General features: G+C 38.6%; 1 protein-coding gene across 2 annotated transcripts in view; it reads right to left on the reverse strand.

The window, feature by feature from the left end:
- Positions 1-269: 269 nt before the first annotated feature.
- The window catches only part of LOC126236397 (telomerase Cajal body protein 1), a 117185-nt gene continuing 90048 nt past the window's right edge, over positions 270-27406 (reverse strand). Inside the window, exons 6-8 of one of the 2 annotated variants that reach the window (XM_049945686.1) lie at positions 9258-9500; positions 7946-8069; positions 270-748 (exon numbers count right to left, since the gene is read on the reverse strand). In XM_049945686.1, coding sequence (XP_049801643.1) covers positions 559-748; positions 7946-8069; positions 9258-9500 — 557 coding nt within the window. In that variant the 3' untranslated portion in view covers positions 270-558. The remainder of the gene's footprint in view (positions 749-7945; positions 8070-9257; positions 9501-27406) is intronic. The other variant, XM_049945685.1, reaches the window with a different exon arrangement.

Below are 27406 nucleotides of genomic sequence, written 5' to 3' on the forward strand. Positions count from 1 at the left end.
AACGGTGTGTGCGTGTGCGTGAGAGAGAGAGAGAGAGAGAGAGAGATTGAGAGAGAGAGAGAGAGAGAGAGAGAGAGAGAGAGAGAGAACAATACTTAACAACTTCTGTGTCTCCACTGTTAATATTGCGTTCTTTTTAACATGAGTTTTAAACAATAAACAACATTCATGAAACTCACATAAATGTGTTATAATATAATACTGTGTATGCAGAGCCAATGAGTAACTACCAAACTACAATAAATACATTTAATGGTATTAAATGTCTTTTTAACATAAATTATCACAGTTTGAGATTATTTCAGTCTATCTTTCCCATGACAGTAGTTTTGGTCAACATCAATATAAAAAAATTAAAGCTATAAAATCTAATCATGAAAGTCAACAATGGAAATTAATGAATATAAATGTTTTCATTTATGACATCACGTTAAAGTCTATCACTGACAGAATAATCTTCTGCAACAGTTAGAGTAGCCAAATTATCATTAACTTTGTACTTTACTGTCCTTTCCTGACTCTGGCATTACATACAATATGAAGTTGGTTGTAATGTATTCATTGTTTCTTTGGCCCTACCCACCACAGTTTTAGACTGTTTTCACTTTTTGTTTTGACTTTTGTAATACGGCAGTCTGAATCATATTCTGTAGGAGACTGATCTGTATCTGAACTGCTGTCAGAAAAGAGATCCTCAAAATGCCTCTGCCCTGAGCAAGTTGCAAGAACTGGATACTGCTTATGTATGCTGTAAGAAAGAACAAAATGTATTAATCTTTTGATGACCATTATTAAATGTATTTAAATTAATATGAAATTATTTGAAAGTACTTGACATTTAATGCTGATGCCAATAACAAAAAATTACTTGAATAATTCAGAGTGTGTAAACATAGCAGTACTACAGAACAGTTCTTTTTCCACGGTGTGCTGATTTCTCTCGCCACTGAAGTTGGCTGACAATGTCGTACAAAAACTGGTTACAACCTTTTAATATTCTGTGGTAAAGAACGTAATTCTCCAGTAAAATTTTAATAAATAATTTTCTTTTCTCTTACATCAACTGCTAACATGGTACTGTTCTCTTTTTCTGAGTTCAACACTCCTTAACATTATGAATGTGGTGGGATTGCTTTCCAACCCATCTCTTGCGTCAATCCCACCACAGTGGGAGTAACTGTCAGTGCTGTAAATGTGTACAACCCTTTTTACTCTCTTTCTTTTTGTATGTTAGGCACATTCTGTATCATGAGCAGAAATGTGTACAACAGCTCTTTCCTTTTACTTTTTTTTACATAAAACACACCCTGTGTCAAGAGTGTGAAGAGATGCAAGAAAAATAAATAAATGCTGTTATTTAACATCACATTATAATTTTATTTTAGTTCAATATTATCCAGGGGAGCTCGAACAATGAAAATGACAAAATTAACAATTTTTTTTCATTATCAAATTATTTGGAGTTTTCTGAATAAAACAAATCAAGTTCCACCCTTCTAAGTGTGTTTTTTATCACTGCAAAGTTGAAGCGCCGCGTAAACGGTTGTAGCGACTTGGTGTGCCACCTCTGACAGCGCCACTCGCTGGCTGCAAGCAGGGTATCTTTACAGAATTAGACAGTGTTTTGTTTTCAAGCGTTGTATGGCATTATCCCTGTGACAAGTGACTATTTACATAGGCAAACATAAACGCTATACCGTGTGTGTTGACTTGTGGAGTTTGCTTTGTGTTGTTTAGCTGTTCAATTTTGCGTATTTGACGAATTTTGCTCATACCTGTTTTACGTATTTGGTTTGTGGATATCAATATGCCCCGTTTCACCAATCGAGTGTTTAAGAAAAGGCACAGTGATTGGAAGAAGAAATCTTTTGTTGTTTCGAAGGGAGATGCTGCTCAGACTGCTTCACCTACTACTCCAAAATAATGTGACAGAACTTATTCCAGCAAGAAACTTTGTGACAGCAAAGAAAAATTTGAAACCTATGAAAGTGACAGTAATGATGTGAATGAAATAATTAACATTTCCTTGCCCTCTAATATTTTGAAACATTCCGTATTGTGCCAAGTTTGCATAGAAAGAGGACTGGAATTGAAAATAACTTCACACACTGGTTTGGCATGTAAAATGTTATTGAAGTGTAATAAATGTGCTGCAGAAGTTTCGTTTTCTAATTCTAACAGCATTCCTCACAGTGGTAATGGTGGAAAGAAGGTGTGTGATATAAATGTTAGGTGTGATAATGTTAGGTTAGTGTATGGCTTGTGTTGCATTGGCAAGGGACAATGTTATGTGGAATTATGAACTTTCCAAAACCACAAACTAAGTTTGGATTTTATAATGAATTGGTGGGATTTTCTGCTGAAGATATTCCTCAAGCAACAATGAAGAATGCAGTTGAAGAAGCTGTGACAGATAATGGGAATTGTAGAGATTTAACTGTTGCTTTAGATGGATCATGGCAACGTAGAGGTCATTAATCTCTAAATGGAGTTGTGACAGCTACCAGTGGAGACAGTTGCAAAGTAATTGATGTTGCTATTCTCTCAAAGCATTGTAGATGTAGGGCAATACCAAGGACAAACATAGTGAAAGTTGTGAAGCAAATTTTCATGGCACGAGTGGAGCGATGGAAGTAGAGGGAGTGAAAGCAATTTTTTCCAGATCACAGGAGTGGTATAATGTATGATACACAAACTATCTATGAGATGGTGATTCTAAGGGATATAAAGCTGTAGGGGAACTCAAATCTTATGGCAATGAAATTCACATTAAAAAACAGGAGTGCATTGGCCATGTGCAGACGCGCATGGGGGCTCACTTGCACAAACTAAAACAGACTTTAGGATACCAGAAGCTTAGTGATGGTAAGAGCCTTGGAGGAAGAGGAAGATTGACAGATGAAGCAACTGATAGGTTGCAGAGGTATTATGGGTGTACAATTAGGCAAAATACATGAGGAGAGCAGTATGGGCATTATTTTTTCATACTGCATCAACAAATGAGCACCCACAACATGCACTGTGCCCCACAGGTGATGACTCATGGTGTAAGTACCAATCAGGAAAGGAATATGCCCATAAAAATAGTTTTCCAAATGCTGTAATTGATGTAATTAAGTCAATATTCAGAGATTTATCATAGCCAAGTTTATTGGAAAAGTGTTTACATGGGAAAACACAAAATCCAAATGAAAGTGTAAATAATTTCATTTCAATTAGGATCCCCAAAAGTGTGTTTGTACAGATAAAAACATTGCATTTTGGAGTGTGTGATGCAGTGGCAACATACAGTGAAGGAAACATTATCAAATGTGATGTTCTGAAACGTTTAGGTTTCCAACCAGGACACAACACCATTTCCACAATGCACCTAATTGATTAAGAAAGTCTAAGAGGTGCAGGAAGAAGAGACAAAAGCCTACAACATGCAGCAAAAGGGAAGAAAAGACCAGTCAAATGGAAACACTGGAAAAAGAAGAGGATGCTGATAATCCATCATATGGGGCAGGAATGTATTAAAAAACTTTGGGAGCCATTTCTCGTAACTTTAAAATTTTCATCTTTGAGGAACATTTTCTCAAAAACTGGTAACAGTATATCAATGAAATTTATACACAATATTGTTAATTTTGTTTCCTTCATTTTTATAACAAATTGTAAAAAGAATATTGTATAATTCAAGAGTTATACAAGAAAAAGTGCAAAATTAGAGAAAAAATAAGCATCTGTTTAAAAAAAATTGTAAAATAAAAACCAATACATATTTCTTAACATGGCAATATAGCTTTGTAGAGAAATATTCACTGAACATACAGTCCAAAATTTAAGAACAATATGTTTAATGGTTTTAGAAAAAAATGTTCCTTCTATTTGCTAAAATTAACATGGAGGAGCTGGATCATTCCGGCTCCCCTTAAGGACCCCTCCCCCATGAACCATGGACCCTGCCATTGGTGGGGAGGCTTGCGTGCCTCAGTGATACAGATAGCCATAGCATAGGTGCCACCACAACGGAGGGGTATCCGTGGAGAGGCCAGACAAACATGTGGTTCCTGAAGAGGGGCAACAGCCTTTTCAGTAGTTGCAGGGGCAACAGTTTGGATGATTGACTGACCTGGCCTTGTAACATTAACCAAAGCAGCATTGCTGTGCTGGTACTGTGAATGGCTGAAAGCAAGGGGAAACTCAAGCTGAAATTTTTCCCAAGGGCATGCAGGTTTACCGTAAGATGATGATGGTCCTCTTGGGTAAAATATTCCGGAAGTAAAATAGTCCCCCATTCGGATCTACAGGTGCGGACTACTCAGAAAGGCGTCATTATCAGAAGAAACAAAACTGGCATTCCATGGATCGGAGCTTGGAATGTCAGATCCCATAATGGACAAGTAGATTAGAAAATTTAAAAAGGGTAATGGATAGGTTAAAGTTAGATAAAGTGGGAATTAGTGAATTTCAGTGGTAGGAGGAACAGGACTTCTGGTCAGGTGAATACAGTGTTATAAATACAAAATCAAATAGGGGTAATGCAGGATTAGGCTTAATAATGAATAACAGAAAAAACAGGAATGCACATAAGCTACTACAAACAGCATAGTGAACGCATTATTGTAGCCAAATAGACATGAAGCCCACGCCTACCACAGTAGTACAAGTTTATATGCCAACTAGCTCTGCAGATGATGAAGAGATTGAAGAAATGTATGGTGAAATAAAAGAAATAACTCAAACAGTTAAGGGAGACAAAAATTTAATAGTCATGGGGGACTGGAATTCGATAGTAGGTAAAGGAAGAGAAGGAAAAGTAGTAGATGAATATGGACTGGGGGAAAGGAATGAAAGACGAAGCTGCCTGGTAGAATTTTGCACAGAGCATAACTGAATCATAGCTAACACTTGGTTTAAGGATTATGAAAGAACACTGTATATGTGGAAGAGGCCTAGAGACACTGTAAGGTTTCAGATAGATTATATAATGGTAAGACAGAGATTTAGGAACCAGATTTTAAAATGTAAGACATTTTCAGGGATAGATGTGGACTCTGACCAAAATTCATTGGTTATGAACTGTAGGTTTAAACTGAATAAACTGCAGACAGGTAGGAATTTAAGGAGTTTGGACCTGGATAAACTGAAAGAACCAGAAGTTGTAGAGAGTTTCAGAGAGAGTATTAGGGAACGACTGGCAACAACAGGGGAAATAAATAGAGTAGAAGAAGAATGGGTAGCTTTGAGAGATGAAATAGTGAAGGCAGCACAGGATCAAGTAGGTAAAAAGACGAGGGCTGGTATAAATCCTTGGTTAACAGAAGAGATATTGAATTTAATTGATGAAAGGAGAAGTTATAAAAGTGCAGTAAATTCAAGCAGGCGAAAAGGAATACAGACATCTCAAAAATGAGATTGACAGTTAGTGCAAAACGGTTAAGGGGGGATGACTAGGGGACAAATGTAAGGATGTAGAAGCATATATCACAAGGAGTAAGATAGATGCCGCCTACAGAAAAATTAAAGAGACCTTTGGAGAAAAGAGAACCACCTGTACGAGTATCAAGAGCTCAAGTGGAAAACCTGTCTTAAACAAAGAAAGGAAAGCAGAAAGGTGGAACGAGTATATAGACGATCTATACAAGGGCAATGTAGGCTTGAGGGCAATATTATGGAAATGGAAGAGGACGTAGATGAAGATGAGATGGGAGACATGATACTGCATGAAGAATTTGACAGAGCACTGAAAGACATAAGTACAAACAAGGCCTCTGGAATAGACAACATTCTGTTCTGGGAGAGCCAGTCATGACACTTGCATCTTGTGGGCAAGATGTATGAGACAGCCAAAATACCCTCAGACTTCAAGAAGAATATAATAATTACAATTCCAAAGAAAGCAGGTGTTGACAGGAGTGAAAATTTACCGAACTATCAGTTTAATACGCAAGGTTGACAAATACTAACATGAATTCTTTACAGATGAATGGAAGCTAGATTAAGGAAAGGCAAACCTATGTTTATAGCATTTGTAGACTTAGCTAAAGCTTTTGACAGTGTTGACTGGAATACTCCCTTTCAAATTCTGAAGGTGGCAGGGGTAAAATACAGGGATCGAAAAGCCATTTACAATTTGTACAGAAACAAGATGGCAGTTATAATAGTTGGTGGGCACGAAAGGGAAGCAATGGTTGAGAAGGGAGTGAGACAAGGTTGTAACATATTCCCAATGTTATTCAGTCTGTACACTGAACAGGCGGTAAAGGAAACCAAAGAAAAATTTGGAGTAGGAGTTAAAATCGAGGGAGAAAAAATAAAAACCTTGAGGTTTGCTGATGACATTGTAATTCTGTCAGAGCAGCAAAGGACTTGGAAGAACAGTTGCACAGAATGGACAGTGTCTTGAAAGAAGGATATAAGATGAACATCAACAAAAGCAAAACGAGGGTAATGGAATGTAGTCGGATTAAATCAGGTGATGCTAAGGGACAGATTAGGATATGAGATACTTAAAGTAATAGATGACTTTTGCTATTTGTGCAGCAAAATAACTGAGGATGGTCAAAGTAGAGAGGATATAAAATGTAGACTGGCGATGGCAAGGAAAGCATTTCTGAAGAAGAGAAATTTGTTAACATCAATCATAGATTTAAGTGTCAGGAAGTCTTTGCTGAAAGTATTTGTACTGAGTGTCGCCGGACAACAAACAGTTTAGACAAGAAGGTTATAGAAGATTTTGAAATGTGATGCTATAGAAGAATGCCGAAGATTAGATGGGTAGATCACGTAACTAATGAGGTACTGAATAAAAAAGGAATTTGTGGAGAGAATAGGAATTTGTAGCACAACTTAACTAAAAGAAGGGGTGTGTTAGTAGGACACCCACTGAGGCATCAAGGGATCACCAATTTAGTACTGGAAGAAAGTGTGGAGGGTAAAAATCATAGAGGGAGACCAAGAGATGAATACACTAAGCAGATTAGAAGGACGTAGGTTCCAGTAGCTACTCAGAGAAGAAGAGGCTTGCACAGGATAGAGTAGCATGGAGAGCTGCATCAAACCAGTCTTTGGACTGACAACCACAACAACACAACATTGTTAAGGATGTTATTGTGCTACAAACAAAGTGGAAATTATTATGGAGCCCACTCAGTTGTTACAGTATTGCTGTCAAGTCATTATTCAGTAAGATTAAACATAAAGAAGCACTGCACTTGGCACACACAAAGATACTAAGCACAGTGGCTTCAGTTCAAAGAAGAAGTCAGAAGCTAATTCAAAGAAGTAGTCAGAAGCTTAGTATGATTTTTCATGTTTCTGGATGGTCTGTTATTGCCACAACAAATTGTAATAAAAACGTATTTCAACACATACACAGAACAAATAGCATACTAGAGGATAGTAAACTGAACAATGTTACGCTCACTAGCAGATCTACAAACTAATGGTGTAGGGAAAGACAATCTACTGATGCACAAAGAAATAATGTAAACAATGAGCAGTAGATACACATACAGATGAACACAACAGAATGTACAACAATTAAACACGCTGCAATATGTTAAAGATTTACAACAGAATGTCTTTACAACACATGTGCATGTAATTTTCTAAGCTGCACCCAAGACTTGCAGTTTCTGATATGAAGGAATTCATTAAAATTCCACTGTTGTGAATTTTAACTTGTAGGCCTACCTGATTTCAAGTAAATGCTGTCAGATATTACCTAGATACAACAAGAAAAAGAACCATCTGAGTCACTCACTATTGGTAGTTTACTGCTGCAATATTGGTTTTGTATCTGAAGATGATATTTGCACCAGTTTGGGAACAGTTAAATAAAAAGTACTATGAGTGACCGAGACAGTATTTTTTATTGTTTTTACACTCACAGCATAAGACATGCTCCCTAATAATTCAGTCTCTTGCTTTATCTCTAAAATGAAAGACAGAATATTACCTTAAACCATTAACACAGTCATTGTGTGCCACAAAGGTTTTTAGAGGATGTAGTACAGGATCGCCAAGAGAAGTGTCTGGTGGTCGCTGAATATCCCAAATTTTTACAATACCATTAGTGCCACCTATAAATGTAATAATCTGAAGTTACATATTTCAACTTTATTGTATATACACTCTGTTTTGAAATTTGGAAACTATTAAAATGGTTTCAGAAGATATTATGAAACATGAGGAACTGATCAAGAGTTGTTTAAAAGAACATAAAAGGTCACCCATGTAAAATTTCATGAGTGCAAGAAAATAATTTAAAAAGATGGAATTTGGCGTAATGCTGACTAACAAGGGAACCTCCCCATCGCACCCCCCTCAGATTTAGTTATAAGTTGGCACAGTGGATAGGCCTTGAAAAACTGAACACAGATCTACCGAGAAAACAGGAAGAAGTTGTGTGGAACTATGAAAAAAATAAGCAAAATATACAAACTGAGTATCCATGTGCAAGATAGGCAACATCAAGGAGAGCATGAGGATAGGAGCTCCGTGGTCCAGTGGCCAGCGTGAGTAGCTGCGGAATGAGAGGTCCTTGGTTCAAATCTTCCCTCGAGTGAAAATTTTAATTTCTTTATTTTCGCAAAGTTATGATCTGTCCGTTTGTTCATTGACGTCTCTGTTCACTGTAGTAAGTTTAGTGTCTGTGTTTTGCGACCGCACCGCAAAACGGTGCGATTAGTAGACGAAAGGACGTGCCTCTCCAATGGGATCCGAAAACATTTGATCGCAAGGTCATAGGTCAACCGATTCCTCCACAGGAAAACACGTCTGATATATTCTATACGACACTGGTGACAGATAATAATTGTCTGAAAATAAAAAATTAAATTCTTCACTCAAAGGAAGACTTGAACCCAGGAGACCTCTCAATCCACAGCTGCTCACGCTAACCACGGGACCACGGCATTCCTGAGCTCATACTTTCTTTGATGTTGCCTATCTTGCACATGGACTACTCAGTTTGTATATTTTGCTTATTTTTTTCATAGTTCCACACAACTTCTTCCTGTTTTCTTGATTGATCTGTGTTCAGTTTTTCAAGGCCTATCCGCTGTGCCAACTTATAACTAAATCTGAGGGAGGTGCGATGGGGAGGTTCCCTTGTAAGAAAAATAGGAAAAAAATTTAGTGCCAAATTTCTTCACAAGTTACCTATGCTCATATAAATACAGACCTAGACACTATTAGAAATTACCATGTATGGATTGGGAAAATTAACATGATTTCATAAACAAGAATTTTACAGAGCAATTACTTACCTGACATGACATAACATCCATTAGGGCTGATGTCAAAATATATTCTTTGATTTGTTGTAACTTCTCGCTGGAGAACAAAGAGAACAGTACCAGGATTTCGTAAATCCCAGCAAATTATTTCTGAATCTTTGCGACCACCACTTAGAAGTTTTGTGCCATCTGGTGAGAAGGCAATGTGTGTTACACCACCTTTCTGCCCTTTCAAAAAACAAAGTAACTGTCCATCTGGTTCAGAATACAGACCTAAAACAAAGATTGTTTTCAATACTGTTCCCCATTTCCTCTATTTTAAAAATATAAACTTTCAGTGACATTTATGCAGTAAACATAAGAAATCTATCAAAAGCGTTATCCTTCGTTGGGAGCTGTAACTTTGTACAGCAGAGTTATCATAATATACACAAACACGAACAAAAATTTTAAAATATGAAAATCTTAATTTTGTAGTTATTTATTTATTTTTAAGTCATCAGCCTCTTGATTACTTTAATGCTGTTCCATGTTCAATTTCTTTTCAACTTGTGTTTAGTATTTTATTTTGCTATCGCATCCAACATTATCTATAATCTGTTCAGCATAGTCTAATTTTTGTTTACCCTTACAATTACACTCCCCTCCATCTCTTCTAGAACCAATTTTACCATACTTCAACAGCTGAACCACTAAGCTCTCTCTCGTTCTGGTACAAATTCTCAACAGTGTTCAACCATCATTTATTATTTTTAATACCTCTTCATTTCATTTCATACTTTGTGTGACCATCTAATTTTTAACATTCTGCTACAGAATTGCATTTCAATTGCCTCCAGTTCCTTCTGGTCCATATTTCTCATGCCCACGTTTTGCTTCAAGACAACATTCTGTTTCCGACAGACACTTTCAAACATTTCTTCCTCAACTTGATATCAATATTTCGTGCCAGGAATACAAAAAAAGCTTTCTTCACCTAGACCAATCAAATGCTGATATTTTCCTTGGTTCATTTATTTATTTATTTATTTCATGTTCCGTAGACCCAGTTAGTGAGTCAATCACAAGGATATGGAACATGTCAAATTGTACAGGTTTCAATTTAAACTTACAATAAATACAAGGGCAATTCAATGCCAAATTGTACATAGTTTAAGTAAGACATACTATAAATACAGTAATAGATACAATGTCAGCTAGATAACATAACAACCATTTAACAGAAAAAGGAGTTACAAATAAAGGGTAAAAATAAGAGCACAAAATTAAATCAGATATTAGGCCTACAAGATTAAATACAGGTACAGCCAATCTGTTGTTACAAAAAGTGTGATAATGCTCAAATGCTCAATAAAATCACTTGAACTAGTTCTAGACACAATGAGTTTAGTAATGGTATACATTCTTTCAAATATTCATCCACAGTGTACAAAGATTTCTCTGTCAGGTAATCTTTGAGAACTTGTTTAAATTTTGGCAGTTCTGTATAAACACATTTGATATGTAGTGGGAGAGCATTGAACAGCTTAATGCTGGAGTAGTAAACTCCTTTTTGTACCAAATGAGACGTTTCATTTCGAAATGTAGATTGTTTTTGTTTCTGGTGTTATAGCCATGGAATTTACTGTTGTCTTGGTAGATAGAATAATTTTTGCAAACAAAGGTCAGCAAGGAAAAAATATACTGTGAGGCAGTTGTTAGGATGCCTATCTTTCGAAACAAGTGCCTGCAAGGGTGTCTTTGATGGACCCCACACATAATTCTGATTGCTTTTTTTTGGAGGGTGAAAACGTTTTTTTGCAAGTGGTTGGTTCCCCCAGAATATGATAGCATATGACATCAATGAGTGGAAGTAGCCAAAGTAGGCAACCTTAATGGTGCCAACTTCAGCCACCAAAGAAATTACCTGCAATGCAAATGTTGCTGAGCTAAGTTTTTTACACAGATGAAGACTGTGAACTGACCAATTACACTTGCTGTCTATATAAGCACCCAGGAATTTTGTATCTTCAACTTTCTGTATTGGTATACATTTCATGTTAATTTCATCGAGATTAATTTGTGATGAATGGAACCTCATATAATGAGTTTTATATGCCCCAGGAGTAGACAACATTCCATTAGAACTACTGATGGCCTTGGGAGAGCCAGTCATGACAAAACTCTACCATCTGGTGAGCAAGATGTATGAGACAGGCGAAATACCCACAGACTTCAAGAAGAATATAATAATTCCAATCCCAAAGAAAGCAGGTGTTGACAGATGTGAAAATTACCGAACTATCAGTTTTATAAGTCACAGCTGCAAAATACTAACGCGAATTCTTTACAGATGAATGGAAAAACTGGTAGAAGCGGACCTCGGGGAAGATCAGTTTGGATTCCATAGAAATGTTGGAACACGTGAGGCAATACTAACCTTACGACTCATCTTAGAAGAAAGATTAAGAAAAGGCAAACCTACGTTTCTAGCATTTGTAGACTTAGAGAAAGCTTTTGACAACGTTAACTGGAATACTCTCTTTTAAATTCTGAAGGTGGCAGGGGTAAAATACAGGGAGCGAAAGGTTATTTACAATTTGTACAGAAACCAGATGGCAGTTATAAGAGTCGAGGGGCATGAAAGGGAAGCAGTGGTTGGGAAAGGAGTGAGACAAGGTTGTAGCCTCTCCCCGATGTTATTCAATCTGTATATTGAGCAAGCAGTAAAGGAAACAAAAAAAAAAAAAATTCGGAGTAGGTATTAAAATTCATGGAGAAGAAGTAAACTTTGAGGTTCGCCGATGACATTGTAATTCTGTCAGAGACAGCAAAGGACTTGGAAGAGCAATTGAACGGAATGGACAGTGTCTTGAAAGGAGGATATAAGATGAACATCAACAAAAGCAACACGAGGATAATGGAATGTAGTCAAATTAAATCGGGTGATGCTGTGGGGATTAGATTAGGAAATGAGACACTTAAAGTAGTAAAGGAGTTTTGCTATTTAGGGAGTAAAATAACTGATGATGGTCGAAGTAGAGAGGATATAAAATGTAGACTGGCAATGGCAAGGAAATCGTTTCTGAAGAAGAGAAATTTGTTAACATCGAGTATAGATTTAAGTGTCAGGAAGTCGTTTCTGAAAGTATTTGTATGGAGTGTAGCCATGTATGGAAGTGAAACATGGACAATAACCAGTTTGGACAAGAAGAGAATAGAAGCTTTCGAAATGTGGTGCTACAGAAGAATGCTGAAGATAAGGTGGGTAGATCACGTAACTAATGAGGAGGTATTGAATAGGATTGGGGAGAAGAGAAGTTTGTGGCACAACTTGACTAGAAGAAGGGATCGGTTGGTAGGACATGTTTTGAGGCATCAAGGGATCACAAATTTAGCATTGGAGGGCAGCGTGGAGGGTAAAAATCGTAGAGGGAGACCAAGAGATGAATACACTAAGCAGATTCAGAAGGATGTAGGTTGCAGTAGGTACTGGGAGATGAAGAAGCTTGCACAGGATAGAGTAGCATGGAGAGCTGCATCAAACCAGTCTCAGGACTGAAGACCACAACAAAAACAACAACATGCATTGAGTGAGAGACCATTTGAGGAGAACCAATTTAAGATGTCATTAAAAACAGTATTTGTAGTTTGTTCAAGATTGTGATCTATCAAATCGTCAATTAGAATTGTGGTACCATCAGAGAACAGGGTAAATTTGCTGTTTGTCTCAGAACAAAGAGGAAGATCATTAATGAAGATGAGGAAAAGCAGTGGGCCCAAAACGGAGCCTTGAGGCACACCACACATTATCGTGCCCCATTCAGACGATGCAGGTTCTCCAGAAGAGCCATTTAGCATTGCAGTCTGCTTCCAATCCTTTTGATAAGATTGTAGCCACAAGCCAACAGTACCACCTAAACCACAGTATTCTGCCTTTTTGAAAAGAATTTGGTGGTTTACACAGTCAAAGGCTTTCGTAAGATCACAAAAAAATACCCACTGGAGACATTTTTTTGTTAATGGCTTCCAAACCTTGGTTGCTGAAAGAGAATATTGCCTGTTCAGTACAAAGACCAGCACGAAAAACAAACTGATTTTTGCTTAAGATACTGTGGAAGTTGAGATGGTCTACAATTCTCCTGCGCATGAGTTTTTCAAGAATTTTCGAGAAGGTAGTTAATAGGGATATTGGGCGATAGTTTGTAACATTGTTTTTATCACCTTTTTTAAGGAGAGGAATCACAACAGCCAATTTTAGTCTGTCAGGGACAATCCCTTCTTGTAGGGATGTATTGTATATGTTGCATAAGATGGGACTAACAAGGGAACATCCCCATCGCACTCCCCTCAGATTTAGTTATAACTTGGCACAGTGGATAGGCCTTGATAAACTGAACACAGATCAATTGAGAAAACAGGAAGAAGTTGTGTGGAACTGTGAAAAAATAAGCAAAATATACAAACTGAGCAGTCCATGGGCCACATAGGCAACATCAAGGAAAACGTGAGCTCAGTAGCGCCGTGGTCCCGTGGTAGCGTGAGCAGCTGCAGAAGGAGAGGTCCTTGGTTCAAGTCTTCCCACGAGTGAAAATTTTACTTTCTTTATTTTTGCATAGTTATTATCTGTCCGTTCGTTCATTGACATCTCTGTTCACTGTAATAAGTTTAGTGTCTGTGTTTTGCGACCGCATCGCAAAACCGTGCGATTAGTAGGCGAAAGGACGTGCCTCTCCAATCAGAACCGAAAACATTTGATCGCAAGGTCATAGGTCAACCGATTCCTCCACAGGAAAACACATCTGATATATTCTATGCGACACTGGTGACGGCTTGTGCGTCACATGACAGGAATATGTTGTCGACCCACCTAACTTGTGCACTTGGCGAATGGGTAAAAGGATTCTTCGACCTTGCCCGATTTAGGTTTTCTTGTGGATGTGATAATCACTCCCAAAAAAGTGATGAAAACATAAGAGTTTTGTCACATAAACTGAAAATAAAAAATTAAAGTTTTCACTCGATGGAAGATTTGAACCAAGGACCTTTCGTTCCGCAGCTGCTCACGTTACCACAAGACCACGGCGCTCCTGCGGTCGTAGTGTCCTTGATGTTGCCTATCTCGCCACGAACTACTCATTTTGTATATTTTGCTTATTTTTTCACAGTTCCACACAACTTCTTCCTGTTTTCTCAATTTATCTGTGTTCAGTTTTTCAAGGCCTATCCACTGTGCCAACTTATAACTAAATCTGAGGGGGGTGCGATCGGGAGGTTCCCTTGTAAGAAATTTATAACAGTGTTTCAATATTTTACTAGGAATATTGTCCACAGCAGCAGAATTTTTATTTTTTAATGATCTAATTCCTCTTATGATTTTGCTTACAGTAACTGGAGGTAAAGATAACTGTGGGATTCTGTTGCTAATAGCTTTCTGTAGGAGGGACAATGATTCTTCCATAGAACCATTACAGCCTCTTCTCTGCTGCTCTCAGAAAGAGGTTATTAAATATTTCTGCAACCAATTCAGGTTTCTTTATGATACTGTCCCCTGTTTTAATCTCTACCTGGGACATGTTCCCTGTTTTCCTGCCAGTTTCCCTCTTTATTACATTCCATATAGTTTTAATTTTATTTTCTGAGCTTTCAATTTCTGATTTTACGCACATACTTTTAGATTTATTTTTACCCTTCTTGAGAACGCTACAGTAAAGTTTGTAGTGTTGTCATTTCTTTGGATCATTACAAGTCCTGAGAGAACAGTATAACAACCTCTTTCTTCTACAAGATGTTATTATCCCTGTAGTTGTCCAAGACTTCTTGGCATTGCCTATATGACTTAACTACTTTCATAGGAAAGATGGACTCAAATAAAGACATGAATTCATTTAAAAATAAATTGTTCTTTTTGTTTACATCTGTTTCCCTATAAACTGGGCTCCAATCTATCTCTTTGAGGCTGTCATATAATTTTTTAAGGCCTTCTTCATTTATTATCCTAAAAGATTTCCAAGAATGCTCGGAACTGTTGCACACACTGATGTAATTGATCCTAAGCAATTGACCACCACGATCAGAAAGGCCAATGATTGGATGTACAGTAATCTCATTGCATTTAGACTTATCTATAAATATATTACCAATCAGACTTTTACTGTTAACAGTAACCCTAGTTGGGAAATCTACTATTGCTATCAGATTATAAGACTCCATTAAATGTACTAAATCAGTTTTACTATTGCTCTCATTTAGGAAATCAACATTAAAGTCACCAGTAATTATCAAGTTTTTGGACTTTGAGTACAGTTTGGATACTAAAGAATCTAAGTGCTTAAGAAATACATTCAAATTCCCTGAGGGAGATCTATACAGTGCTGATCTATACAGTGCTAACACTATAGCCATGAAGTCATTTACAGTAATCTCAACGCCACATACTTCAATTTGTTGCTCTATACAATGGCTCTTTAAATCTAATGCATTGTAAGATATGTTGTTTTTTACATAAATTACCACTCCACCTTTTTCCATGATGGTTCTAGCGTAATGTGCTGCCTGACAGTAACCACTTAGCTGCAACCTTTCAATATCTTTCACATGATGTTCACTGAAACATAATACATCAGTATCTTTTATTCCTTGTGGTTCCTCTAACAGAACAGTAATGTCATTTACTTTATTACCAAGCCCTCCCACATTTTGGTGAAAAATTGTCATTGCTTTGGAATTAGAGACAGATGTAAACTTCTGCCTAAAAAAACTATCTGAAGCTACAGAAGCAGTACGTTCATTACTAACAATTTCCTGAAATATTTGAGTTTGGAACTGAGTCTGACCTGATGGCTGGTGACATTTAAGTGCGATTGGTTCCAACTTTGGGGTACATTTGTGGACTTCTTCCAATATTTTTGTTTTTAAAAGGGTACCTAATGCTGTTTTTCCTGATCTGTTCAGGTGCATACCGTGTCTTGTAAATAATTCTCGTCCAAAACTGCTTATATCTACAACACAAGTATTGTTAAAATGCTTACGCAACTTTGTTAACTTAGAGTTCATTTGTGAGATAGCCTCATTTACACAGGGATGTGGGATTAAGTCATGTCTCTTTGGAATGTTCACAACAAATACCTTGGAGTGATGAAGCGCCGATATTTTCTTCCTGAGCGACTGTATGACATCATTCCCTTTGTTGCAGGCAACATTATTTGAGCCACCTATTAAGATCACACACTCATTTTTTACTTTTTAAGGATCATACCCCACTACAACTTCTTGAAGTTTAGCACCTGGTTTCACCATTCCACAAATATTGGCAGCATTAAAACTGTTTTCACTATATCAGCAATGCCTCTACCATGACTATCAGCGAAAATGTGAAGACGATTTGTTGATGTCTCACTCACAGCAGACTGGATCACGCCACTGCCCCTTTCATTGCTGTTAACTGAACATTGTGGCTTTGTAAGATCAAACCTAACCTTTTTCCGACAGTTTACCGGTTGTTGTGTACTACCTTCCATTTTGATGATTCATCAGTGTCATTTTGCGGCAATGTATCCATGTTCTGGCGAAAGCTTTTGTCCTTCTGTCTGTCTTTCAGCAATGGATACATGTTTCGCTTTGACTTCAGTTCCATATTTTCAGACATCAGGCTGTTGATTTCTACTCTTAGACTGCTGATTACACATTTTAAACTAGCAATACGTTCATTATACTTTAAGAATTCACTTTTGCACTTTGCACACGAATTTTTAACGCCTTCACTGTGACTTATTTTTGGAGTAAAATAGCAGATATCTACACACGCCGCCATACTGTACACTCTAATTTTCTAAAAAGTTACTATTCCTCTATCTGCTACTCTTCATCAGCTTTGTCTTAGCTTTGTCTACCCTTAGCTCACATTCAGCACCACGTATGCAGTCCTTCCCAGAGTAAATTATTGCTTACTTTTAGTCATAAAAGTTGTGTCATCTGGGGAACTTAGCATCAGTAGCTGTTCCACATTTATTCCTCTTTTGAAATTTCCATTCACACTCCTCATTGTTTGTCTATCTATCTATCTATATACCTATCTAATCTATCTATCTTCTGTCCACACACATATAAACTGAAATCCCCTCTCATTGTTCTCACTGCACATTCGGGTTAACCTCAGAAACTAATGTAGGGATTTTGATGCAGTATTCTTTAATAATACTGATTTATGAGCACAGTTTGTGTGCATAATTTAGAAATATTTTATGCAAATTGCCTGAACTCTGATGAGGTAAATTCCTCAGCCACTGTGAGCATGATACCACTGCCATCTAGCAATACACGGCAGATCTCCTTGGAATTACAATAGCTTGCATAGTGCTCCATACCAATGTTACATAGCAGAGGGTGTTTCATACCAATGTTATATGGTAGACAGTGCTTTGTACCAATGTTACATGGTAGAGAATGCTTTGTACCAATGTTACATAGTGAAGAACATCATCTTCCCTCCATGGATTGCCACCTGAGTTCACGAAGCATCTCCATAATACTCCCATGTTGCAAACCTAACGATAACAAATCTACCAGCCTGACTCTGAATTGCTTCGGCATCTTCCTTTAATCTCACCTGGTGTGGGTCCCAAACACTTGAACAGTACTCAATATTGAGTTGCACCAGTGTCCTATATATGGGGTCTCCTTTACAAATGAACTACACTTTCCCAAAATTCTCCCAATAAACCAAAGTCAACCATTTGCCTTCCCTACTACAATCCTTATATGTTCACTCCATTTCACACTGCTAAAATTTTCTTCAGGGACCTCAAGGATGAAGGTGAGAATATCTGTTTTGTAGGAAACGATTTAACACCATAGCTCCTCCGGCTTCTCACTCAGTACCAGCGAGGTAGGGATCATGGAAAGGGAGGGGGGGGGGGGTTTCCTGTCTTTGGGGCTATCTTCTTTCTCTTCTTCGATCTAAGCAATCATTTATACTTTTTCCTTACTTACTTGTCATTTGAGTACCTGTCTATCTTCCCCTCTTTACATATTCATATACTTTTATCACTGAAGTCCTTATTTTCCGTGGTTTCCAATAACCTTCAACTTATTTCTTGTAAGTAGACCGAAGAATCAGGATACACAGACACACTTACATATACACACAATGAAACACAAACAATGAAAGGACAGACTGAAATGATGTAAAAACCGTCAAGTATAGTGGGGGAAGAGGTATGGGTACATCGTGAAATACGTACACATTGTTGTTTATTGTGATGATTCTACATCGCACATACATGTATATAAATACATAAGAACAATGATCATTTCATATTGCCTATGTGCATAAGTATAGAAGAACTATAATAATTTTACAACGAGTATACCTAAGTAGGAAGTGTTAGTAATTAAGGAGAGCATAAGCCAGAGAGGAAGGGTTTGTGATAAGTGTTAAGGAAGGTCAGTCTGACAAATATTCTGACAACTGGTAGGATAGTGGGACTCTTATGACACAAGTAAACACATTTGGTATGAATAGTGTATAGAAGTAGAGTACATACCAAGAGTATAAAAGTTGAAAAGTAGAGGAAGACTCTATGGTACTAAACAAAGTACTAAAAACTGAGTGAAGTGTAAAATAGATTTTGTATTTTTACCAGAGGATATTTAATTATAGTGTACATAAAGATGTATACTCGGGTAATGAACCTAGAAGCCTACTCATAAAGGATAAGGAGGGCGCACACAGCATTTACTGGATATAAAGGGCAGATAGGCAGACCTAAGAAAGGCTGACCTATACTGTGTGGACAGGGGCACCAAGAAGGGGATTGACCTGTACCATAGGACAATAGGAATTTAAAAGGGTGTACCTACAGAAATGGAAGGAGGAAGGGCACTTATAGGGTCAACCCACGTGTAAGGTAAAGATGCTGATCCGAGGGGAAAAGGTCAGTATCATGACGGAAGTCCCATATTTTATAGGAATTATTCTGGTAAGTTTTAATTCTATATTTCACTAGCATTATTATGTTTTATGAGTGTCAATAGGAACACTTTTATTTTGCCCAGAGCTCCTCCAGACTACAGAATTCTATAAGTAATGAGGCCATTACGAACTAAAGAGGTAGTACAGAGAATTAGAATAAAGGATGAAATATTTAAGGGTCCATGACACGTGGAGTTTACGACTGGAGCTGAAGAGTTCTCATCGTTCATAAGTAAGGGTAATGCAAAATGAAATCATAAATAGAGGCTTATGTTCTAATATATATATAGAAAGAGAGAGAGAGAGAGAGAGAGAGAGAGAGAGAGAGAGAGAGTAACGAGTCAATGGAAAGACAAAAATCGGAAGCCTGCTCTATGAAGTACAAGGATTTATGAGAAAAAAAAATGTGTATATAAACTTATGTAGTAAATGATTACTTTTAAGATGTGTATTGTTAATAGGTATGATGTTATAATGTACATAATGATTGTGTATAAAATATCATGTGTTTGATCTAAGGAGGAGGATATGTAGTGATTCGAGAATTTCCACGTAAATCTGGAACCACTCGAGCTTCTTCCGCCTCGAACATGTGATGTTTTAAAGATAAGTGTGAGAAAGAGCCTATTTACTGCGCAACAGACGTCTGTGTGTGCAGGATGGACATTGGTCATGGGAGAACAGGAGCTGCGTCAGACGAACGACACTGATAAGTGTTTGCTGCTCGCGCCGTAGAACCTGTATGGAAAGTACAAGGAGTAATTATGTGTTACTCCTTGGTGGTCGAAAAATTGTAATTGTTATAGAAAATTGGAACATGATTTGTCTAGAGACTCTTACTTAATCTTGGTGTTAGACTTGCTAGAAGCAAGACCTGCCTTTGTATTTCTGGTGGTTATTAAACCCACAACATTGTAATTATATTTAATAGTATCTAATGGTTAATGACACAGATGACTTGCAAGAGTTTGTATGCTTATGTGAAACTTGTGGAAATGAAAATATACCTAAACTGAACTGAAAGAGAGAGAGAGTGTGTGTGTGTCTTTTTTTAATTCCTCTAACCAGCATTATTTCTTTGGAGAATAAGTTGTGGAGATAGACGCAGCCGCGTATCCAGAGAAGAGGATTGGATAAACGTTTCGAGTAAGTCAACTGTAGTAAGAGAAGTGTGAAGTTCGCAATCCAGTTTTGCACCGCTTCTCTTGTCGCCAAAACTATTAGATGGTGACATCCTGGTCTACAAAACATTCACATCAGAATGGCAGTGGAAAGATGATCATTATGAAACAAGATTGTTAGTTTGAGCCCCAGCTAGTGGCTAGAATTACTTTGCTACGAGGCCAGAATTGCTCCACGGCTAAATTATGGTCCTCCCTGACCTACTTTTGAACAAAAATTCATGAAGGACTTGCATTACGTGGACATTTGGAGCAGAGTTGCATGCAAGAGATCCATACTCACTCTTGTCTATAAAGTTACCCAGATACTATTGGCTAAGAAGTACTTATGATAAACTCTTGAGGACTGTACACTGTTTATACCTTCAAGTTAATAACAATCCTATCTGTAAGCAATAATGCAGAGATGCTGAGTCACGATAGGCACAAGAAAAAGATTCACACAATTAAAGCTTTTGGCCATTAAGGCCTTTGTCAGCAGTAGACACACACACACACACACACACACAACACACACACACACACACACACGTAAACGCAACTTGCACACACGTCTGCAGTCTGAGAGAGCTGAAACCACACTGCCATACTGTTACAGTCCATCCTGGATTTTCTATCTGTAAGCAAGTAATACACTGTATCATCTTCACTGTAGACCTCAAGAAATCTTCTAAAAGAATTTCATACAAGTGATCATGCAAATTGGAGGATGCTTTGTAATGTTCTGGGGACATTTTTTAATTACACTATATAGTTCTCCTGTACACTGACCAGCCAGAACATTATGACCACAGACCTACTATCAATATAAACCTGTCCAGGTGATAGCAGCATCACCTGGTGAGGGATTACTACTGGCACATGTAGTATCAGAGAGTGTGCTGTCTGTGTGTAAAATGGGGAGGCACTCGATCTTTCTGAGTTTTACCAAGGCCAGATTGTGTTGGACATTGTAAGCTGGACAGACTGGTTAAACAGGATAGGTGACAAACTATGGCCAAATTAAAATCAGACTTTAATTGTTGGGCAGAGTACAAGAGCGTCTGTTCACACAGTGCACCAAACACTCCTAATGATGGACCTCTGCAGCATATGACCCTTGCGTGTGCAAATGTTAGCACGACATCAGCAACTACGACTGAAATCGGCATGGGGCGGAGTATTGCATGGTCTGATGAATTCTGATACCCTCTTCTTTATACTAATGGGAGGGCGCAAATCTGACATCTTCCAGGGAAACAGTCCCTTGACTCTGTATTGCGGGATGGAGACAAGCTCATGGCGGTGGCTCCATTCTGCTGTGGGGGACATTCATGTGAGCACCCATGAGTCCAGTGGAGTTTGTGCAAGGGACCCTGAAGGTCAAGAAGTATCATACACTGGTTGCAGACCACATACACTTCTTCATAATAATCATGTTTCTCAATGACAGTCGTATTTTTCAACAAGATAATGCACTATGTCACAAGACCAGGAGTGTGATGGGGTGGTTCAACAAACATAGCGGTGACTTCCAATTGATGTGCTTGCCCCTCAACTCACCAGATCTGAACCTCATCAAACACATCTGGGATATGATGGAATGTGGCAGCAGATCTCATTGGCTCGCTCCCCAGAATGTACAGGAATTAGTTGACTTGTGTGTGCAGATGTGGTGCCAACATCCTCCAGTGACCTACCAAGGCCTCAATGCTTCCTTGCCATGAAGTGTCGCCACTGTTATCCATGCCGAAAGTGGACATACCGACTATTAGGTAGGTGGTCATAATGCTCTGGTTCATCAGAGCATGTCCTTTTGTTGAGACGACAGATACTTTGAATGAGAACAACTATTTCAAGCTGCTGGAAAACCAAACTTTAGCATTAGCCCATCAGCTTAATAAGGATGGTAAATGTAATGGCTCTGCCTAGCTGGTAGATAATTCTCAGTCCATTGGTTAAAACTGTGGCTATATGACAAGAGGAACATTCAGGAACAGCTGGTCAGGGCTTAAAGTTTCCAGATTTGCATGGCATTAAAAATCTCTGAGAGCACTAGAAACTTTATGTCACACAATATTGACTGATTTGTGCGTATTGTTGAGACAGGTGCAGTTCTGTTATGTGTCATTGGGGCGGGAGGTGTTTAACATATTCCAGTTAGTGTCATATCATGGAAAATACATGTCACAGATACCAATCTTCTGATGACATAAACTACAAACACTACCACCATGATGGTTTAAGGTTTTGCCAATTATCTACATTTTTAACAGCCAACTCACTGGTTTCACCTGAGGTTAGAATTTTATAAGATGATAATTCTGTCAGGTATGTGCTCTGGTTCCCAGTAGGAGATTCAGCATTCGGTGTATTAAGTTGTGTATGTTGAATACTGTGAATGGTACACATCTCAATGTCAGTACAGCATAAATGCCAAACAATCTGAACCATCTCGTTTTCATACATGCGGTGATTATTGCACATGTCACAGTGCAATATTGTACATTGCTCCCTTGTTAAATCACCAGCAGAATTGTGTCCAAATAGAAGTGCTACCTATTAGTGCTAAGTACAATGCAATGTTTTCTGACATCACATTGTTTCGAAACAAAATAAGTGTTCTAACCCAAGAGCACTGTAATTTATTGCTCAAACTCCATACACATGGAAGCAAGCTACAATACAATTAGTAGCACACAAGTGGCTGGCAGAGCTTTGCGCTCCAACCTACACAGCCATCAGTCCCAACAGGGAGTGCAGCCAGCATGTTACACATGCAGCTGCTGCCACATCAGCAGACCAGATGGCCTCTAGTGGCCAAAGCAAGCGCAAACTTCACGCACGAACTACGAAGCAGCGCACACACAAAATTGGTACTTACACCACTCCTCTTCCTTCGCGAAGAAGTGAGAACTGATTGACATAGGTTGCTGAGTCATGTGAAGCACTGCCACTGGTGCTTAAGGTTGGAAGTGGTACAAGCACAGATAGGTGCAGCACCCCCTTGTGACAAAAGTAGGACATGTGACGTTGGCGCAGCTTTCATTTCCATGTCTTAGTTCAACCCCAGGGAAGGAGGTGGTGGCAGTGCCAGCTGTGAGGGAGCAGCAATGGCAGAGGCATTGTCTGCGATGATGTGGGAGCCGGGGTCCCGCCACAGCCACAGGCAGCTGAAGGCGCCACCACAGCAGAGGAAATGTTGTGAAAATGTCAGCAGCCAAGGCGGAAAAGGCTACGGGACCGGCAGCAATGTGTGAGTCAGTTGGGCAGATGGAGGATGCGGGAGTAACAGAAGTTTACCCAGTGCGCAGCTGCCCGTGCCAGGTCGTAGCTGGTCAATGTTTGTGGCACGTTCCACTCAAGCAGGTGAACGACGCAGAGGCATCAGTCACGGTTACTCTCAATTACTGCCGGCACCCATTTTAGCCAGCAGCCAAACAGTTGTGCCAGGATGGAAGCGTTGCAACATTGTGCCATTGGATGGCCTGGAATCATCCAAAACAGATAAGAGCTGTAACAGAGTCCAGGGGGGATGACCATGCAACAACTCTTTATCACCAACAGGGGTGAGCATCTAAGAATTGAGGAACTGATCAAGAGCAACTTCCGGTGACACATCCAAAATGTATTTTGTCATCTGAGTCTTAAGTGCTCGCACTAGTCATCCAATTAAGGGTGGAAAGGAGCGACTGTGACATGGCAAACACCAGTTTTGTTACAAAAATCTTCAAATTCCTGAGATATGAACTGGGGGCCACTGCATGTAACTAACATATATGGAAGACCCACTGCAAAATTTTTTGTCAAAGCTGAAGTTGTTGCCACAGCACAAACAGACAGACAATGCATCACATATGGAAACTTAGAATAAGCATCGATTACGAGTCAGTAGAAATTCAAAAAAGGTCATGCCCACAAACTGTACATGTATTCGATTCGTTCCCAAGGCTGCTGTGGATCCAGCCATGGCGACAAAGAAGCATATGGAGCTGCCTGTTGTGTGGCACACTGTGGACAGGCTGCAACAACTCGCACTACTTCACTATCAATGCCTGGCAAAAAACATGTCTGAGTGCTAACACTTTTGTATGTGACCCCCCACCTAATGATCTACATGTAATAAATGCATAACCTGGAGCTAAAGGGCAAACAGGACTAAAACCCTGGGAGCAGTGTCCTCTGTAGACAGCAGCAGCACTCCATCCCAAACAGAAAGACGAATTTGTAACGCAAAGTAATTACGCAAAGGATCAGATGCAAGGTCTAGAGTTTTGTCTGGCCAGCCTTGTTGCACAAATGAAACAAAAGTGTAGTTATAAATCCCATTCCTTGAATGAGAAGTATCACATCCTTAAATATACATGTCAGAGAAAAGATGTTCATGACAGAGAGTAATCGATAAGTGGTGAGCACCCCACTGTTGGGAACTGTTTTAAATTATAGGTACGGATACCAGAGCTAACAATTCAATGACTGTATAGAAGTAGGTAGCAGTCAGACGACACTATCTGCTGAAGTAGAGCTTAGAGTTCCATGGAGCAGGTGGTGTGGAAGAAAAACCTCCATGAAATCTAAGAACAGGAAATGTCAAAGTTAATAAATGTACTGTAATTATTAACTATCAAGTTCAATATCAGATTTATTATGTACATAACACAGAGAGGCAGTATACAGGTTGGTAGCTGTCCTCATTTATCATGTATTGAGTTGTAATTCTGAAAATAATATAAGAAGGTGAATTGAATCTCACTTCTTATTTATGTGGTGAAGTGAATGAGAACAAGAATTTTCAGTAGCTTTATCTTCAGCATGTAAGGAGGCAAAGTCTGAGCCAAGTTGAAGGAATAAGATATACAGATTCAGGGCAAAAATTAGCTGGACCTTAATTAATAATACTCAATGGCAACCGATTATTCAGTAAGTAACATTCATTTTATATAAAAGGAGTGTTCATATGGCAGCTTATTTAAGTGTTTGGTGCATGAAGTGAAGTATGACAAACCACCACGCAGCCAAAGCCAACCTGAAACATTTCATGTGGTGGCCTTAGCAACTAAGACAGATAAAGGGTAACGAAAAAGCCAAATCTCAAGAAAATTTTGTAAGAAAGCACCAGGGAGAAAATGCATTGCCAAGAGCAACGGAATAAAACAACAAAATGTTCTGTACGGTACAAACATGAAACTGAATCAGATGCAAATAACAAAACTGAGTGAAAAAGGAAGAAGAACTCTGTTGGGGAGACACGAACCAGTATTTCCCCAATGACAGTACGTAATCAAGCAGTCATCGAAAGATTGCAGCGCAGACGCAGTCATCAGCATATTGCAGCCTACACACAGTTCATTGGCAGCACACAGTCATCTGCAGATTGCAGACCACATGCAGTACATCGGCAGCACGCAGCTATGAGCAATTAGCAGTCAATGCACACAATACACAGTTAATGGTGAGAAATTTAAAAAGTTGTATGTGTTGTGAGTAATACAATAAGATAATACAATAATAGGATACAATTAATTTTAAAATTAAAAACATCAATACAGATGATATTCTTGTGGAAATGAGAAATAAAATATCCGTTTATCCCTGTCATCACAAGACAGATGACCATGCCAGGAGAAATGCATTTAGATATAAAACTTCCTGGCAGATTAAAACTGTGTGCCCGACCGAGACTCGAACTCGGGACCTTTGCCTTTCGCGGGCAAGTGCTCTACCAACTGAGCTACCGAAGCACGACTCACGCCCGGTACTCACAGCTTTACTTCTGCCAGTACCTCGTCTCCTACCTTCCAAACTTTACAGAAGCTCTCCTGCGAACCTTGCAGAACTAGCACTCCTGAAAGAAAGGATATTGCGGAGACATGGCTTAGCCACAGCCTGGGGGATGTTTCCAGAATGAGATTTTCACTCTGCAGCGGAGTGTGCACTGATATGAAACTTGCTGGCAGATTAAAACTGTGTGCCCGACCGAGACTCGAACTCGGGACCTTTGCCTTTCGCGGGCAAGTGCTCTACCAACTGAGCTACCGAAGCACGACTCATGCCCGGTACTCACAGCTTTACTTCTGCCTACCAAGTGGTAGGTACTTAACAGTAATGACAGATTTGCTCAATTTTATCGGAAACTTGAGCACTTGGAGGAGCGTTTCACGAATACAGTAGATCATAAATTAAATGTTTTAAAAAATAAAATTCATACTGAAATGCTTCAACAATGCGACCTGGTACATAACCAGATTCGAGAACGTATTAGGGAAATTCATACTGATGAAGAAAGTTTGCAAGAATTTGCAGTAAAGGAGTGTCAACCTTGTAAAGGATCAGATCTCAGACGCACAAAATCATATTAAATCTTTAGCCCAAAGGAGTGAGAACGGAGATGCCGTTTCTTCACATGATTCTTTTACAGTTTTGGGGGAAAACGTACAGGCCTTAGTAGATCAAAAATTTCAAGAATGTGCACGAACTTTAAACTGTGTACACTTTTTTGAGGATGAAGTAACTCATCCATATAACGAATTTAAATGATTGTGAGATGAGTTAGCTAAAACAAGACAAGAACTCGCAGAAAGTCAGTGTAGAGGGAAATCTTGAGATACAAATGCTTTATTAGAAGTACTACAATTAGGCAGTAGCATGAACCCACACAAGCATTTCCCAAAGTTTGAATCTGACAGAGATGTACACCCACTTTTTTACCTAACAATGCGAGGATTCTCAGAAAACAGATTTTGCATTAAGTTATCTAGTACAGGATGCTGCTGAGTAGGGGAATGCTCACTTGGAAGAAATTACTTCACAGGACAATATTCAAGAGAAATTTAGATGTAAATACTGGTCACAAACGATACAAGAAAAATTAACTTTAGAATTATTCAATCCAATGCACTACAATAGTTAATGGGAAAGTTTTAAAAAGTATGTTGAGTGGCATTTAACTCAATCAAAATATTTAGACAACACACTGGACAAGGTTCTTTTAGCAAAAGTATTAGTGAGACAACTACCCTATTATGTACATAAATTAATTTTGTACCTGGGTTGGGCCACTGTAAATG

This window comes from Schistocerca nitens, chromosome 2 (genome assembly GCF_023898315.1).
Source record: "Schistocerca nitens isolate TAMUIC-IGC-003100 chromosome 2, iqSchNite1.1, whole genome shotgun sequence".
Classification (NCBI taxonomy): domain Eukaryota; kingdom Metazoa; phylum Arthropoda; class Insecta; order Orthoptera; family Acrididae; genus Schistocerca; species Schistocerca nitens.